The sequence below is a fragment of the Marmota flaviventris genome, chromosome 2, assembly GCF_047511675.1.
Source record: "Marmota flaviventris isolate mMarFla1 chromosome 2, mMarFla1.hap1, whole genome shotgun sequence".
In the NCBI taxonomy this organism is placed as follows: Eukaryota; Metazoa; Chordata; class Mammalia; order Rodentia; family Sciuridae; genus Marmota; species Marmota flaviventris.
In genome coordinates, this window is record NC_092499.1 from 74824159 (window position 1) to 74838665 (window position 14507).

A 14507-nucleotide genomic window follows, 5' to 3' on the forward strand; every position below is an offset into this window, starting at 1 on the left:
GTAATATAGACAAGGTAATTAAGTATAAGGAAATATTTAGCAACCTTTGTGAAGCCTTGTGTTACTTGATTATACAGAGACATAATTTTTTGTTTCTTTCCATTCTATTTGACAGATAGTTGCCGCAATAATGGCAATTACTGGCATTGTCATGATGGCATATGCAGATAATTTCCATGCTGATTCCATCATTGGTGTGGCATTTGCAGTCGGCTCAGCCTCAACGTCTGCATTATATAAGGTATGTTGTGCACCTTATTTTGTAATCAGCTGTCACTCATAGCCTAGATTTAAGCAAAAAAGAAAGGAAATAAAGTGAAAACTTTGGTTAGAAAAAAAATAGATGCATTTAAATAATAATGATATCATATATTGAGTGCTTGCTATGTGGTTGGCACCTGCCAGAGAATTTCAACTTTGTCAACACAACTTTATGAAACATAGATACATATTTCCCACTTTTCAGATAAGGAAGTTGAAGCTTTATAAGATTAAGTAACTTTCCCAGGGTCACATAGCCAGGAAGCAACAGATTGAAATTCTAGACCAGTCAATCCCTCAGCCTGTGCTCTACACTCCAGCCCCTCAATTATCAAATAGTTGTAGCTGGTATGTAGGAAAAGCTTGATCTCCCCTTGTGCTTCTTTCAGTTAACTATATGGTCATTATTTTAACTCCAACAAGGTATTATAAATAATAAAGAAGCTGTCCCTTGAGAGATGCTGTCTACCTGTTGATTCCAGGCCTCAGAAGCCCACATCATTAGCAAAATAGAGACACTCTTTTTCTCTCTGAGCCAGGGTCTGAGTCTGATCTCCCCAATCTTTTTCTACTGAGTTCCCAGCCATCCATGAAAATTCTACTCGAGGGTCATTGTAGCCACCTTCAGAAGTGAGGACTCAGGGAGAAGATCTCAAAGGTTGTTCCAAAAGAGCTTTACTTTTAAGAGCCAGCTTTCTGGATGTATCTACAGGACAATTCCAATTTTACCTCTCTCAGTGTTTCATTAAGACAAGCCTCTTTGGAAGACACAAAATACCCTTTGCATTCCTCCTGGAGGTCTGTTTTGACTATTCACCACCACTGCAGCTCAGAGGGCATGAGGTCTATTTCCATACTGACATTTCTTGGCCCACTGATTCTGTGTGACAAGTTTGACAAGTGTTCACTCATTCGCTATTAGTATCTAACTTGCTTCCGGACAGAAACTCCACCAAAACGTCGAATGTGGCCAAGAACTGGCACATGCCAGGTTCTGTTAAGTCTTTCAATAGAAAAATAAATAAATAAATTCAGTTGAAATAAAAAAGCAGTACTTGAAATTGCTGTGTAATCAGGATAGTTCTCTTAAGGAGAGAATTCTCCTGACCACATTACAGAATATTTTCATTCTGGGATTGGGAATAGTTGCTAAAAAATGCACAAAATCCTATGTGGATAATAATTTCAGGCAGAAATAATCTGCTTCAATCCATATTATTTTGATAAAATTAGTAAAGGGAGAGAGGGGTTAGGGAGCTAAGAAATAAGACGCCAGGCCTGGCTTCTTCCCCCAGACTGTTCTGAGACAGATTCGCTTCTCCTTGCCATCTTACAATCCATAGGGGGGGAAAGTTTTTTTTTTTAATCCACAGAATAACATAATGTTTGTGAAGACATTTTAAGCTCAGAAAGAAAAGTGCTTATAAAGCCAAGGCATCATTATTTCTCTCAACCACATAAAATTATAGGCTTTCTGTCCAATTTAGCTTTCAGTATTTGTCAAAATAAGAATAAAAGGAGCCCCATGTTTGAAAGGAAGAATCGATGGCATCTCAGTCATTGACAATTTTTCTGGACTTAGGGTTCTCTTATTTATCATGTACCCTCCGCCCATCCGGAGGGTTGTGCTTCACATAGTGTACAGTACCCCAGCGATTTTCTACACCATAAGGAATTTATTCTATGGCTATTTTTGTCTTCTATAAAGGATATAAGGCATTTTAATATCTTGTCTCAACGTCCCATTTAGTGCCATGGAGATGACAGGAAAGGAAGACATGGAAGATAAGCTGTGAGCTGGTTAGTCCACTGTGTAGGTAGATAGAATTCCCATCTCTACTCCAGCAAAGTGTCTCCAACTGTGTGGCTGAAGAGTTTCTTTCCCATTCAGGTTTTGTTTAAGATGTTCCTTGGAAGTGCCAACTTTGGGGAAGCCGCACACTTTGTCTCCACCATGGGTTTCTTCAATTTGATCTTCATCTCCTTCACCCCGGTCATCTTGTATTTCACCAAGGTGGAGCACTGGTCCTCGTTTGCAGCTTTGCCATGGGGCTGTCTCTGCGGAATGGCTGGACTATGGCTAGGTAAGTGTCCTCAGGTTTGGGCTTCTCTTTCCTACGTCACTCGACCTTTCCTTAGATAGATTATCACAGCAGGATTATTCCCTTAGATACCTCTGTGCTCTATTGGCCAAACTTGCATTGGTTAATGTCATGGAATTTTAGGAACTTCTTTGAAGATTTTGGTTTGATTAGATCAGCCATCCAACTGGTGTGCCTGCCATGGGTGTGCCTGCCCAGGCCACTGTCTTCACCACTGACCTTCAAGCAACCTCATCCATCCAATCTTGTGACATACTGTGTGATTTACATGTTCTATGTCTGCCACAGTGTGTTGGGGGAGGTCAAAGAATAGATGACAAATTGAAGGAACGTAAAGTGGTTCAAAATGGCCAGAGCACCAGGCTCAGGAGAGAGAGAAGGAGTGGCATTCAAGAGGGAAGCAGCTCATGCAGGTTCTGGAAAGCCATATTGAGGTTTGGATTTTTTATATATATTTATTTTTTAGTTGTAGTTGGACACAATACCTTTATTTCACTTATTTATTTTTATGTGGTGCTGAGGATCGAACCCAGGTTCTCGCACCTTCGAGGCAAGCGATCTACCACTGAGCCACGTCTCCAGCCCAAGGATTGGATTTTAAATCCACTTAATATTTAATCAGGGAGGTGTATTAAACAGCTGTATTAAACAGCTCACTCTGCTGAGCCTGGAGAAAGGGTTTGCAATAGGAAGCCCTCACCAGGAAAGAGAAGAAGGCGGCATGAGCTGAGCTTGGTAGTCCAAGCAAAGCAGAATGTGCCTTGTCAGGGGCCAAGAAAAAGCCACATGGAGTCTTTTTAATGTCTTCCCTCCCTGCGCCCTGGAACTCTGGGGCTGTCTGCCTCAGCTGAGCTCCGGGCTCCCACTTTTAATCTGTGCTACTGCTGTCACTTCATGCAAGAGGAACCTGAAAAAATAATGAGCCTGCTCTTCTCTCACCAAGCAGTCGAAAAACAGCAACAACTCAATGTCCCCATGCCTGTTTACTCAAAATCAAATCATTTGCATTCTGCTCCCCTTTCCACATACTGCCCAAGGTCAGCCTCTTTGCCTGCTCCACAGTTACCCGCCACACTCAACCTGCAGGACCTCTGCCAACCCTCAACTGACCTTCTTTACCAAGGTGATGTGATTTGAAATAGTAGCCATACTGCAATTCCAGAGAGAAAAAAAAAATGTCCTGATTCTATGATTAGGTCATCTTTTTCCACTCCAACCCAGGAGAAAGAAGTCTTAGACAGGAAACAAGAGAGGAATCAAGTATTAATTGCTGGTCCCTTGAGTTCTTCTTTTCAAGGCCAAAAATGTATGGTTATCACCTCTCATTACCTCTGCTGAGTTGAGTAGAAATCAATAGCGATGTTTCCTTAAGACCAAAATATCCTCATAAAAACCACCTAGAATGTTTCCTGGCCAAAAACAACCTACATGAGAACAATCAGAACCAAAATTTTGTTGAGTCTTAGCCCCTCACTGCACACACATGGTTTCTTTGCAGCAAATTAGGCCTCGCCAGTATATTCCTTGGCAGGGTAATACATGCTCCTAAGCAAACCTGCTCAGGCTGGGTGCCACCCATGCTAGCTGGACCTTGGAATGCTCCAAGCAATGTTTTCTCTACACCCTACAGAACACAGTGCCAGCTGGCACTGCAGTTGCTCCACCAGGCTCACCCCAGTGCTCTGCAGAGTTCATTGTGCCAAAACCGTGCTCTTACAAATTGAAGAGATAGTCTCTCTCCTAACTGTTATATACCCCAGGGTTTTACACTCCTCAGAGCTCCTGATCTTAAGTTTTCATTTCCACCCATATATTCTCCATGGGAATCAGATATGATCTATCTGTGGCTGATCTGAGAAATGGAACTGAGAGATGAACACCAGTCTGTGATCTGAACTGCCCCCACATCTCCTGCAACCATGGCTGTGACCGGTCTTTCAGTGACAGCCCAAATGCAGGTGGGCCTGCCTCCTCCAGTCACCTGGCATGTCTGAATTGCACCTAAATATGGGCTGGACCCCAGGCCACAAATAACACATTGAATTAGGTATTCTTTTTTTTTTTTTTTTAGATTGTCAAAAGAGAATGTAAGTATTCTATCTAAAGAACTAAGGAAAAACAGATAACACATTTCAGTGAAGATGCCTGGCTTTTGTTGAGTGAAAAGGGCTCAGTATTACAGAAATACCACCGCTTTCATTCAATAGGCTAAAATATCCAGTTCAGCCAGCAAAATAACAGCTGAGGAGGTCAGCAGAGACTTCTTGCATTTGATAATTCCTAATGTGTTAAAATTTGCTATGTTTGACTCTCTGAGCCCCTCAAGGGACTAGAACTCATTCCAATCTTATCACAAAGGAGGAGCAGTCACTAACTTAGAAGGTCCCTTTTCCCTGACTGCTAGGAGTGTCGTATGAACAAGTCTTGGGAAGGTCAAACCCGTTGTCTACCAAGCATAAGTGACTCCAGGCAACTAAGTTAGTGGGCTTCATTAAAGCAGGAATTATAAATGCCAGTAGAGAATACATACCTTTCTAACTGGAAGGGTTCTAGAACCCTTCTTTGAGTCTACAGAGGTACAAGGAACATGCTTCAGTCATGTGCATAAAGATCTTCTCTGATTCAAGGACTTTTTATCCCTGTTAGTACTACTCATCACTCTATTCCCTAAAACAGACATTCAATTGAACTTTGTTAAAATAATGCTCAGTGATTTATCATTTTTTCCCTGTTTTTTTTTTTAAACCAGATTAAATCCAAGGGCACTTAAGCTCTGAGTCACATTCCCAGCCCTTTTTGTCTTTTATAAGAGACAGGGTCTCACTGAGTTGCCTAGGGCCTCCCTAAGTTGCTGAGGCTGGGTTTGAACTTGCGATCCTCCTACCTCAGCCTCCCACGTTGCCGGGATTACACGCATGCGCCATCGAATCCAGTTCTTTTTTTCCTTTTTGAAAATATTATTTTTAGTAATGTTGGAAGGGGATAGATAATTTTAAATTATGTCCTATTTAATTAAAGAGTTCCAAAAGATTAACTAAAGAGCATGAAGCTACACCCTCAGTTAGCGCTATAGATCTGCCTGCTGGTTACCTGTGCACAAATCAAGATATGGAAGCAGTCCAGGGAATTTGGTGAAGTACTTTAAACCCACCTTTGTCCATGTGAAGTTTACCTCAGAGAGGGAGAAAAAAAAAAAAAAAACAGGATAGGCTGTCATTGTGTAGATTTTCCTTTAGATAGTGACATTAGAGCTTTTTACTCTTCTGAGAACATAGCCCAACATAGCAAAGTGACAAAGAGATAAATGGCCAAACTTCAACCTGTCACTTACTTTCCACCTCTGGCTGGCCCCAACCTATCTTTGCCGTGCTAATAAGCAGTGTGGTAAATTTTACCTCTTTGCATTTGCTCCATATACCTGTTGCCAACCAGTTGGCAAGAGCTCAGGCAAACAGGGAGATGGAGGAGGACAAAAGAATATGACTAATTTGGGGGGACATATGCATGCATCCATCTCCAAAATTAGAGGATTAATTGACCCACGGTGCAGGCACTTAAGAAGGCACCTTTAGCAAAGACATTGATTGTTTCACAGGAAGAAGAAAAGAGCTTGCATGCTGGTTCTCCTTCATTCTGTAGATCCTCCTTTGTTTTACAGCTTTCAACATCCTGGTGAATGTCGGTGTAGTGCTGACATACCCTATCCTCATCTCCATTGGGACCGTGCTCAGCGTTCCTGGAAATGCAGGTACTGGCATGGTTTGGCATGTGCAGGTTCTGATGACCCAATAAGACTCCTGTTTGTCTTTATGCTCTGACTTGTTTCTTCTAGCAATGATGAATTATGTCCCTTGCCTCAGAAGATGTTTTTAAATATCATGAAGGTGGCAGACAACAGAATAACTATGCAGCAGATTTAAAATTTGCAGCTACAAAAACACTGCTTTTACTTGGTTGTGCTTTTAGAATTAAATACCAAATGTATCATTTGGGTTTCATGCAATCTCCCTGACAACCTAATTTCGTGGTATTTTTAGAGGAAGTCCTATGGAAACAAAAGGCAACCCAGCTTAGGACTCTGAAGTCAACGTCACTAATGAAAGTACAGAAAATGTACAGGGTTTTGGGCTCCCATCAAACTATCCTTAGGGAGCTGCGGAAGATTCTCTTGGGAGCAGAGCAGGTGGCCCTCCAGGAAAAGCAACTTGACTCACAGGGGCAAGAGGAGGAGCTATTTATCTAGAAAAATCTTTCTGGTGAAGCCTGCCAGTAACTCTAGTAATGAAAATGGGTTGTCTGGGTGATAGTTCTGTCAGTCCTTCCTACTTTAAAATTCTATGATTCCAAGTCTTGAGTACTGTCTTTCTTTTCTTTAGGAAAACCAACATATGTTTACTGAGTGTTTATTATTCGATCAGGGATATAAACAAGACAGCAAAAAACAAGTGCATTTTTGTTTTCTTAAGAAGCTTACAACTGAGTTTATAAAAGAAAACCAATATACTTGAAACAAGTTGGAACTCTACAATGCAACTTATTATTAAATGCCCACACTATGAAAGACAGACCCAAGGGCTATGAGGTATTTAGAGGAAAGGGATATTGGAGAGAAGTGAAGTTGACAGAGAAGTTCATTCATTCACCATGAATTCATTCATTCAATAAATAATTTCCGAGCACCTCATCTATGCCAGGAACTGTGCTAACAATGGTGATAGATCCTGAATAAAGCACAGTTCCTGCCCCTAGGACCATGTAGTGGAGAGGTAGATAAAGGGAAGTGAGTAATTACAAGGTGGAAAAATAATCGCTTTGATAGAGGCATGTTCTGGATGCTCTGAGAGCACATAGGAGGAGCATACAAGAAGCTGCCTGCAAGAAACCTTAAGACAGAGCTCTACCAGAGCGGGTGGTTCGATGGAGTAGGATATGAGGAGGGAAGGGCAATTTATACAAAAAGAACAGCATGTGTCAGACAATTCCACACCTAGGTATATAACCAAAAAAAAAGAAAAGAAAAGAAAATTGGAAACAGGGATTTGAAAATAACTTTGTACATAAATTTTCACAAGAGCACTATTTACAATAGCCAAAAAGTAGATATACCCAAATGTTCATCAGCAGATGAGTGGATAAACAAATTGTAGTGTATATAATGTGATATTATTCAGCCACAGAAAATGATGAAGTATTGACAATGCTACAGCCACAACATAAGTCAACCTTAAAAACCTTATGTGAAATGGAAGGAAACAGTGTAAAAGTCACACATTCTGTGATTCCATTTATCCACTGAAAAAGAAGCAGATGTGTAGTTGTCAGGGGAAAAAGAGTGGGGATAAAAGGTTGAGAACAGAGTTTAATTTTGAAGTGATAGAGATGTTTTGGAACCAGATAGAGGGTAATTGCACAATATTGTAAATGGGCTAAATGTCACTAAATTCACTTTAAAACAATTAGTTTTATATTATATGAATCTCACCTCAATTAAACTTTGAAAAAGGACAGCACGTACAAAGACATAGGCATGAACAAGTTTGGCTCATTCGAAAAATGTCCAATGATCCATTGAAACTGGAAAAGGGGGTAGGGCTGCGAAGGACAAGTCGAAGAGAAAAGCCAGGCTGGGTGCAGTGGCACATATCCAAAATCCCTGGGACTTGTGAGGCTGAGGCAGGAGGATCACAGGTTCAAGGACAGCTTCAGAAATAGCAAGACCCTGAGCAACTTAGCAAGACTCTGTCTCAAAGTAAAAAAATAAAAAGGGCTGGGATTTGGCTCAGTGGTTAAGCACCCCTCAGTAAAATCCAAAGTACAAAAGGAGAGAGAGAAAACCATAGAGGTCCTTAGGTCCAGTTTCATGGAATTTGAGCTAAGCCTTGAGTAGTAAGTATGACTTTTGAAAATATGGAGAAGTGACACTGACTTAGGTTACTTGTTTTCAGAGAAACTTAGAAACAGTCATGGGCTGTGACTGATGTGAGTTTTCTTTCCTAGCTGTGGACCTCCTGAAGCAGGAGGTGATATTTAATGTCGTCCGCCTGGCTGCTACCATCATTATCTGCCTAGGGTTCCTGCTGATGCTGTTGCCTGAGGAGTGGGATGAGATCACCCTGAGGTTCATCAACAGCCTGAAGGAGAAGAAGAGCGAGGAGCACGTGGAGGACATGGCCGATTCCAGCATGCACCTGAGGAGCAGAAGCAGGGCCAATGGGACAGTGTCTATACCACTGGCTTAAGGGGGACACAATTTGAATGCACGTCGTATGTATATTCTGTGAATATAATCAAATTTTCTCTCTACTTGTACGCTCAAATGACAGTATTAACTCTGAATTTGGATAAATCATATGTAAAATAATGCCAACGATAAAAGTTTACATTTATATGCTTATCGAGGAACTGATGTAAATAATCATAATAAAATTTTTTATTAAAATATATTTGTCCTTGTTCTCTTTGTTCCGCTTGGAGGGGAATTTCCCTTGCAATTCACAAAATTTCCTGAAAATATGAGATTCAGTTAAATCATAGATGTATTATCCTTTTCTCAACTGGCATAGAGACCTTTTCATTTCAATCCAGAGAGTGTTGTCTAATGGAAAAACGTATGAAATGGATATACACTTCCTATTCATTGAAGTTCAATGAGAATCTAAAAATTAGAAAGCTGGCAAATCATTAAACAAATATTAACGGAGCACCCTCTATCTGTTGGACCCACATTAGGAACCAGGAGGATATAAAGATAGAGAAGACATCTGTACTTTCACTGTGCCAGCATAGCACAGAGCATTTTCACTTTAGAAGTCTATCACAAAGGATATAGAGAGGACATCAGTCATCTCTAAAGTCCTTCACCACCAAGTTTCCTGAAAGAATTGGTTCTATTTGCTGTCATTTTTTGTCTTTACTTCCTCTTCAATCTTGAACCCACTGCCAAGCACCTTCTGTCCCCATCATTCCTCCTGAAGTGCCTTCTAAAGTCAACAGTGACCTCATTCTTGCAAAACCATGTTAGTACTTTTCAACTATTACCTTGTGCTCTCTACAGCATTTAATGCAATGACCTTTTTTCCCTCCTCTGAAATATTCTCTTTAGCGGGATCCCATCACTTTCTTGTGGTCCTCTTTCAACCTCATAGCCAGCTCCCCGGATGGATCCCTCTTTCCAGGTTAGTCCTATCACCAGTCATATCCTCTGAGTTCAGTCTTCATTTGCTCTTTTAGCATCTCATTCCATACTCTCAAGGAGTTCGTCTACTCCAGTCCCTTCAGTTCTCCTCTGCATGGTGATGACATCAGGATCTTATCTCCAGCCCAGATCTGTCCTTGAATTCAGATCTGACTATTCAAATACCTTCTGAGCTCAGTTGGATGGTGTTTTTTTATTGCTATTTTTCTGAGAAGTCTTTTCTTATCCCCCAAGCCAAAAAATATGACCTCCTTAGCGGCTTCTATTTACCCACATTGTAACACTGATTCCGTATGTGGTAAGTGCCACTCTATTGATCTGAGTTTCCAGTGGACCATGAGCTCCTAAGAGCAAGAGCTGCGTGGCAGTCATGGTGTGTCCCCACGGCTTAGCACTTACAGACATTCCGCCATGAGTCAATGGGTAGCTCAAGACATACAGCCCACTCTAAACCATATGAGATCAGTCTTAGTTAAGGACAGGCATTCTCATAGATGAGATGATTAAAGGAAGGATTGAAAGGTGTCACGACCTTTCAGTTAAATGTACCACAGTCCTTATCATGTTTCCAGAAAATACCAACATGCTGAACTGATGAAAGGTACTCCTGCCCTGAAGGTGGATTAGGGCATCTAGCAATTGAACATACTTTGCACTTTGTAGGAAATTGGCAAGAAACCAAGCCCTTGTGACAGCTGTCTTACTATTCTTTTTTTTTTACTCAAGATTCCCTAAAAGTGTAGATGAAACAATCACAAGACACAAGAAAGGAACTCAGAATCTCACACTGGCTGGCTGGGCATCATGGTAAATAAAAACCTCAATGTGTCATGACTTTGATTTCTCTGTCATTCTTTGAAAAGGCAATGTCAGTCTCCTGGCATAGATAGATGACATGATATTAACTAAAATAACACACACAGTTTAAGCTCCATGACACATTTTTAAGCTTCATGGAAAATGGTACAAAGTAAATGCAATTTGTTATTAATAAATATGAGTTAATTCATTATCTAAGTAGAGTTAGTTTTGACTATTTAAATGCCATACTGGTACAAACATTGCTCTTGCCTTGTTTTTAAATTACTGTTGAATAGTAGTAATCACTGACTAACCCTCTCCAGCATCTTGCCAATGCTTAATGTGACATTTAAAATTGTGTTTTGATGTCTTTAAGAAATGGGTTGTTTTGCTCTTTTTGATGATTCATTTTGAAAAAAATAAAGTCAGTCACTCTACAAAGCACTAATTCAACCTATGACTGATCACCATAATTAGCTCAGTCAATGCTAAGAATTCCATTATGGTATTCATTCATTAAAAAATTATTAAATTCTACTTCTGACTTGTAAGTGGGATATTATGAGACTGTTACCAATTGGATCTGTGTTGTGGGAAAGAAGATACAAAAATGTGTTAAAAAAAAAAAAAGAAGGGTCACTGCTCACAGGAGCTTGCAACCTTTATAGGTAAGCGGTCACCTTGACAGTCTGAGTCTTGAAACGACTCAGAAATTTTTTTTAAAACGAGCTTTCGGTAATGTGAGATGTTCCCTTTAATTCTGGTAAAGTGAACATAACAACAATAATGCTTTTATTTTACTTCTCATGGTTATCATGAGAATCAGATGGGATAACATATTTCAGTCATTGAACAAATTGTGCCTATGTTGTGCCTTCAGTGAGTCAGATTCTGGAGGATACTTAAGGGAGCATGACAAAGTCCCCGCTGGAGTGGGGGAAAGTCCCTTGCTGTGCTTACTGTTATCCTGCATTTACCTTTCTTTCTACTTCTGTCCTTCCTTCCTCCCTTCCGTTCACAGTGGTGGGGATCAAACCCAGGGCCTCGGGCATGCCAGGCAAGCGCTCTGCCACTGAGCTATATTCCCAGTCCTATCATACACCTTTGTCCAAACCTGTTCCTCTCCAGTATCCAGAGGCAATGGCTTGTGTGGATCACTGAGTGGCCAGCACAGCTCAGGGATGAAGAGTAGCCATGTGTCCAACCCCAATTTGCACTCCTGAGAGGCATGACTTTGACAAACAGCTCAACTTACTCTGCTATTCAATTCCATCATCAGCAAAATGAGGATATTAATAACTATCATTTGGGATTGTTGGAACATTACAAAAAATAATGTGTGAGGATCTTCACACATTGCCTGTCAGGCCAGAAGCAGAAATCCTATTAGGTTTGTTTATGTCCCTCCAGGACCTTGTCCGGAACTTGACACACAGATTTGGTCCCCACACCCATCCTTTGGCACCCGGTTCACAGCACTGTGCCCTAAACAGTGGTGCTGAGCAGAGAATTCTACCCAAAATTAACCAAAGAGACAGAAGAAGGCTGGCAAGGAGCAACACCGGGAGGAAGCAGAAAAGCACAGCCATCTCCATGAGTGTGTTTCCCCTCCGCACTTCATGGCGCAACTCTTGCCCAGTCAGTGGAACTAATTGCCTGACAAAAAGACAGACTAGCGACTTGGGCTCTGAAATTAAAATCACTTCAACCACGTCCTGATCTCTTCACAAACAGATTATAGGCAAATCAATGTTGCTCATCCAGGCTTTGCACGCCTGTTAATTTTGTGCAGATGCTTTGTCAAGATCCAGAGGACAAATGGTTTGGAAAAGGACAAGGCAAGAGATAAAAGAGTGACTGGTGTAAGCAGCCAAGCATCAGAAGGCTTCTGATATTTAAGTACAAATCCTCTTTCCTACTTATCCATAAACCCCTGTCAGAAATACAAAAACACCTACTAAGGGCTGGGACTACCTAAAACATGTTGGTTTATCTGGCAGGTTAGAACAAGAAGTCTCTATTAATTCTAGTTCTTTTTAGTTCTGTGTCTTTTTTCTTCCACATCTGTGGCAATCAGAGGTGAAGAAGGAACAGGGAGAGTCTAGGAGGTTATGGTGTGGGGGTGCTAATTCCAAGAACCCAGAGGCAGAAAGAGTGGAAGTCCCACACTTTAATGCTCTGGTTGGCTGATATGACCCTACATGTATGCCACCAAGGCAAACGTGACTTGCTGAAGCACCACATCCTTTTGGAACTTGTGTATCTTAAGATTAAGAATTATTAACCTGAACTATAGGGACTGGCTTTAGCTGCCATTCCAAGAAACCCTTGTCAGAGTTTTCAAAATGGCATGAACTGGGCTGCTTTATTCTGGAAGAATAAATTCCAAGAACTCAGGCTGAAAACTCACACTGTCCTATATATTAGCCATTAGTCATGTGTGGCTTTCAAAATGTGTCAAGTGTCAGTTGAGATGTGCTATGTCAAATATACCGGATTCGAGGGCTTCATACAGAGAAAAAAAAAACCTGTTTTGTTATTAGTTTTATACTCATTACATACTGGAATGAGAATACGTGAATATGTTGGGTTAAATTAAATTTACTTTATCTGGTTTTTTTCTTCTTAATTGTAGCTACTTGGTTTTTAAATCATATAAGGGGCTTGCATTGTATTTCTATTGGACAGCATGACTCTAACAGGAATTGCTTTCCTGGGAGGGTATGTTTGTGAGTTCAGGCTGCTATAACAAAGTATCTTAGACTGGGTAACTTTAAAAAAAAAAAAAAAGTTACTATTTTTCACAATTTTGAAGGCTGGGAAATTCAAGATCTTCCATGTCTAGTGAGGGCTGCTTCCTGGATCATAGGAGGCGTCTTGTCACTGAGTCCCCACAGGGCAGAAGGGGCGAATGAGTTTCCTCCAACCTTTAATAAGGGCACCAATCCTATTTTTGAGGGTGGAGCCCTCATGACCTAATCACCTCCCTGAAGTCCTTCCCCACAATGCCATCACTTTGGGGCTTGGGGCGGGGGGCATTTCAACACATGAATTTGAGGAAAGAGACACAAACATTCAGACCATGGCAGAGGGATGGAGGGAACCATGGGATAAACTCAGGAGGGCAAAACAGCTTTGAAAAGAAATAACTATTTGGTCAGATTCTTTCAGTCAAGACAAAATGTACTGAGTGCTCTTTGTGTCAGGCAAGTGGAACTGTTTGCAATGGGTAGAGGGAAGAAATGGAAGTAAGAAGAGCATTTCATCTTACTGATGCAGAAGTTGCTTTGAATAATGAACGGCATAAAGACGCTGATGGGCATTAGAGTGCAAAGGAAGACAGGAAATTGGAAAAATTTACTTCAACTTCCAGATAGTGTAATTAATCTGCAGAAAAGAAGACAGACTGTGTTCCTTAGAATGTAATAGAGTTGCCTGCTTTTATGACTTCAGTAAATGCAAGTACTCCAGGTGAAAACCAGGAATTTATTAGTTTCTTATTTTTGTTTATATTTATTTTAACTAATATGTATAAACATTAAAGTATACATATCAATGGGGTGCCATGTGATGCTTGATACATGTATACTTTATACAATGTTTAAAACAAGTCAAAAGTATCTGTCTCTTCAAACATTTATCATTTATGGTGAAAAATTTCAACCTCCCTTTTTTAATGTTTTTATTGATTTCATTATTTTTTTAAATAGACCACAACAGTGGAATGCATTACAATCCTTATTTCACATATAGAGCATAATTTTTCATATCTCTGTATATAAAGTATGTTCACTCAAATTTATGCCATTATACATGTACTTTTTTGCATTACAATTCTTAATACACATATATACCACGATTTTTCATATCTCTGTTTGTATATAAGGTATGTTGACACCCAATTCAAGTCTTCATACATGTATTTTGTATATGACCATCACATTCCACCATCCTTGCTAATCCCCTTCCCCATTCCTTTCCCTCCCACCCTTCTTCCCTATCTAGAATTAATCTAATTCCACTTTTTTAATATACAATATATTATTACAGAATTGCATTTCAAATATGCAGTGTATTATTATCATCTATAGTCATCCTGCTGTGTGCCAGAACTTCTTATCCCTACATAACTGTAATTTAGAGTCTAT

The 14507-nt window shown here is 40.3% G+C and overlaps 1 protein-coding gene across 1 annotated transcript in view; it reads left to right on the forward strand.

The window, feature by feature from the left end:
- Slc35f4 (solute carrier family 35 member F4) overlaps positions 1-8602 on the forward strand; it is a 239118-nt gene extending 230516 nt beyond the window's left edge. The window contains exons 5-8 of the mRNA XM_027929829.3: positions 116-241; positions 2153-2345; positions 6022-6111; positions 8361-8602. Coding sequence (XP_027785630.1) covers positions 116-241; positions 2153-2345; positions 6022-6111; positions 8361-8602 — 651 coding nt within the window. The remainder of the gene's footprint in view (positions 1-115; positions 242-2152; positions 2346-6021; positions 6112-8360) is intronic.
- The last annotated feature ends 5905 nt before the right edge of the window (positions 8603-14507 follow it).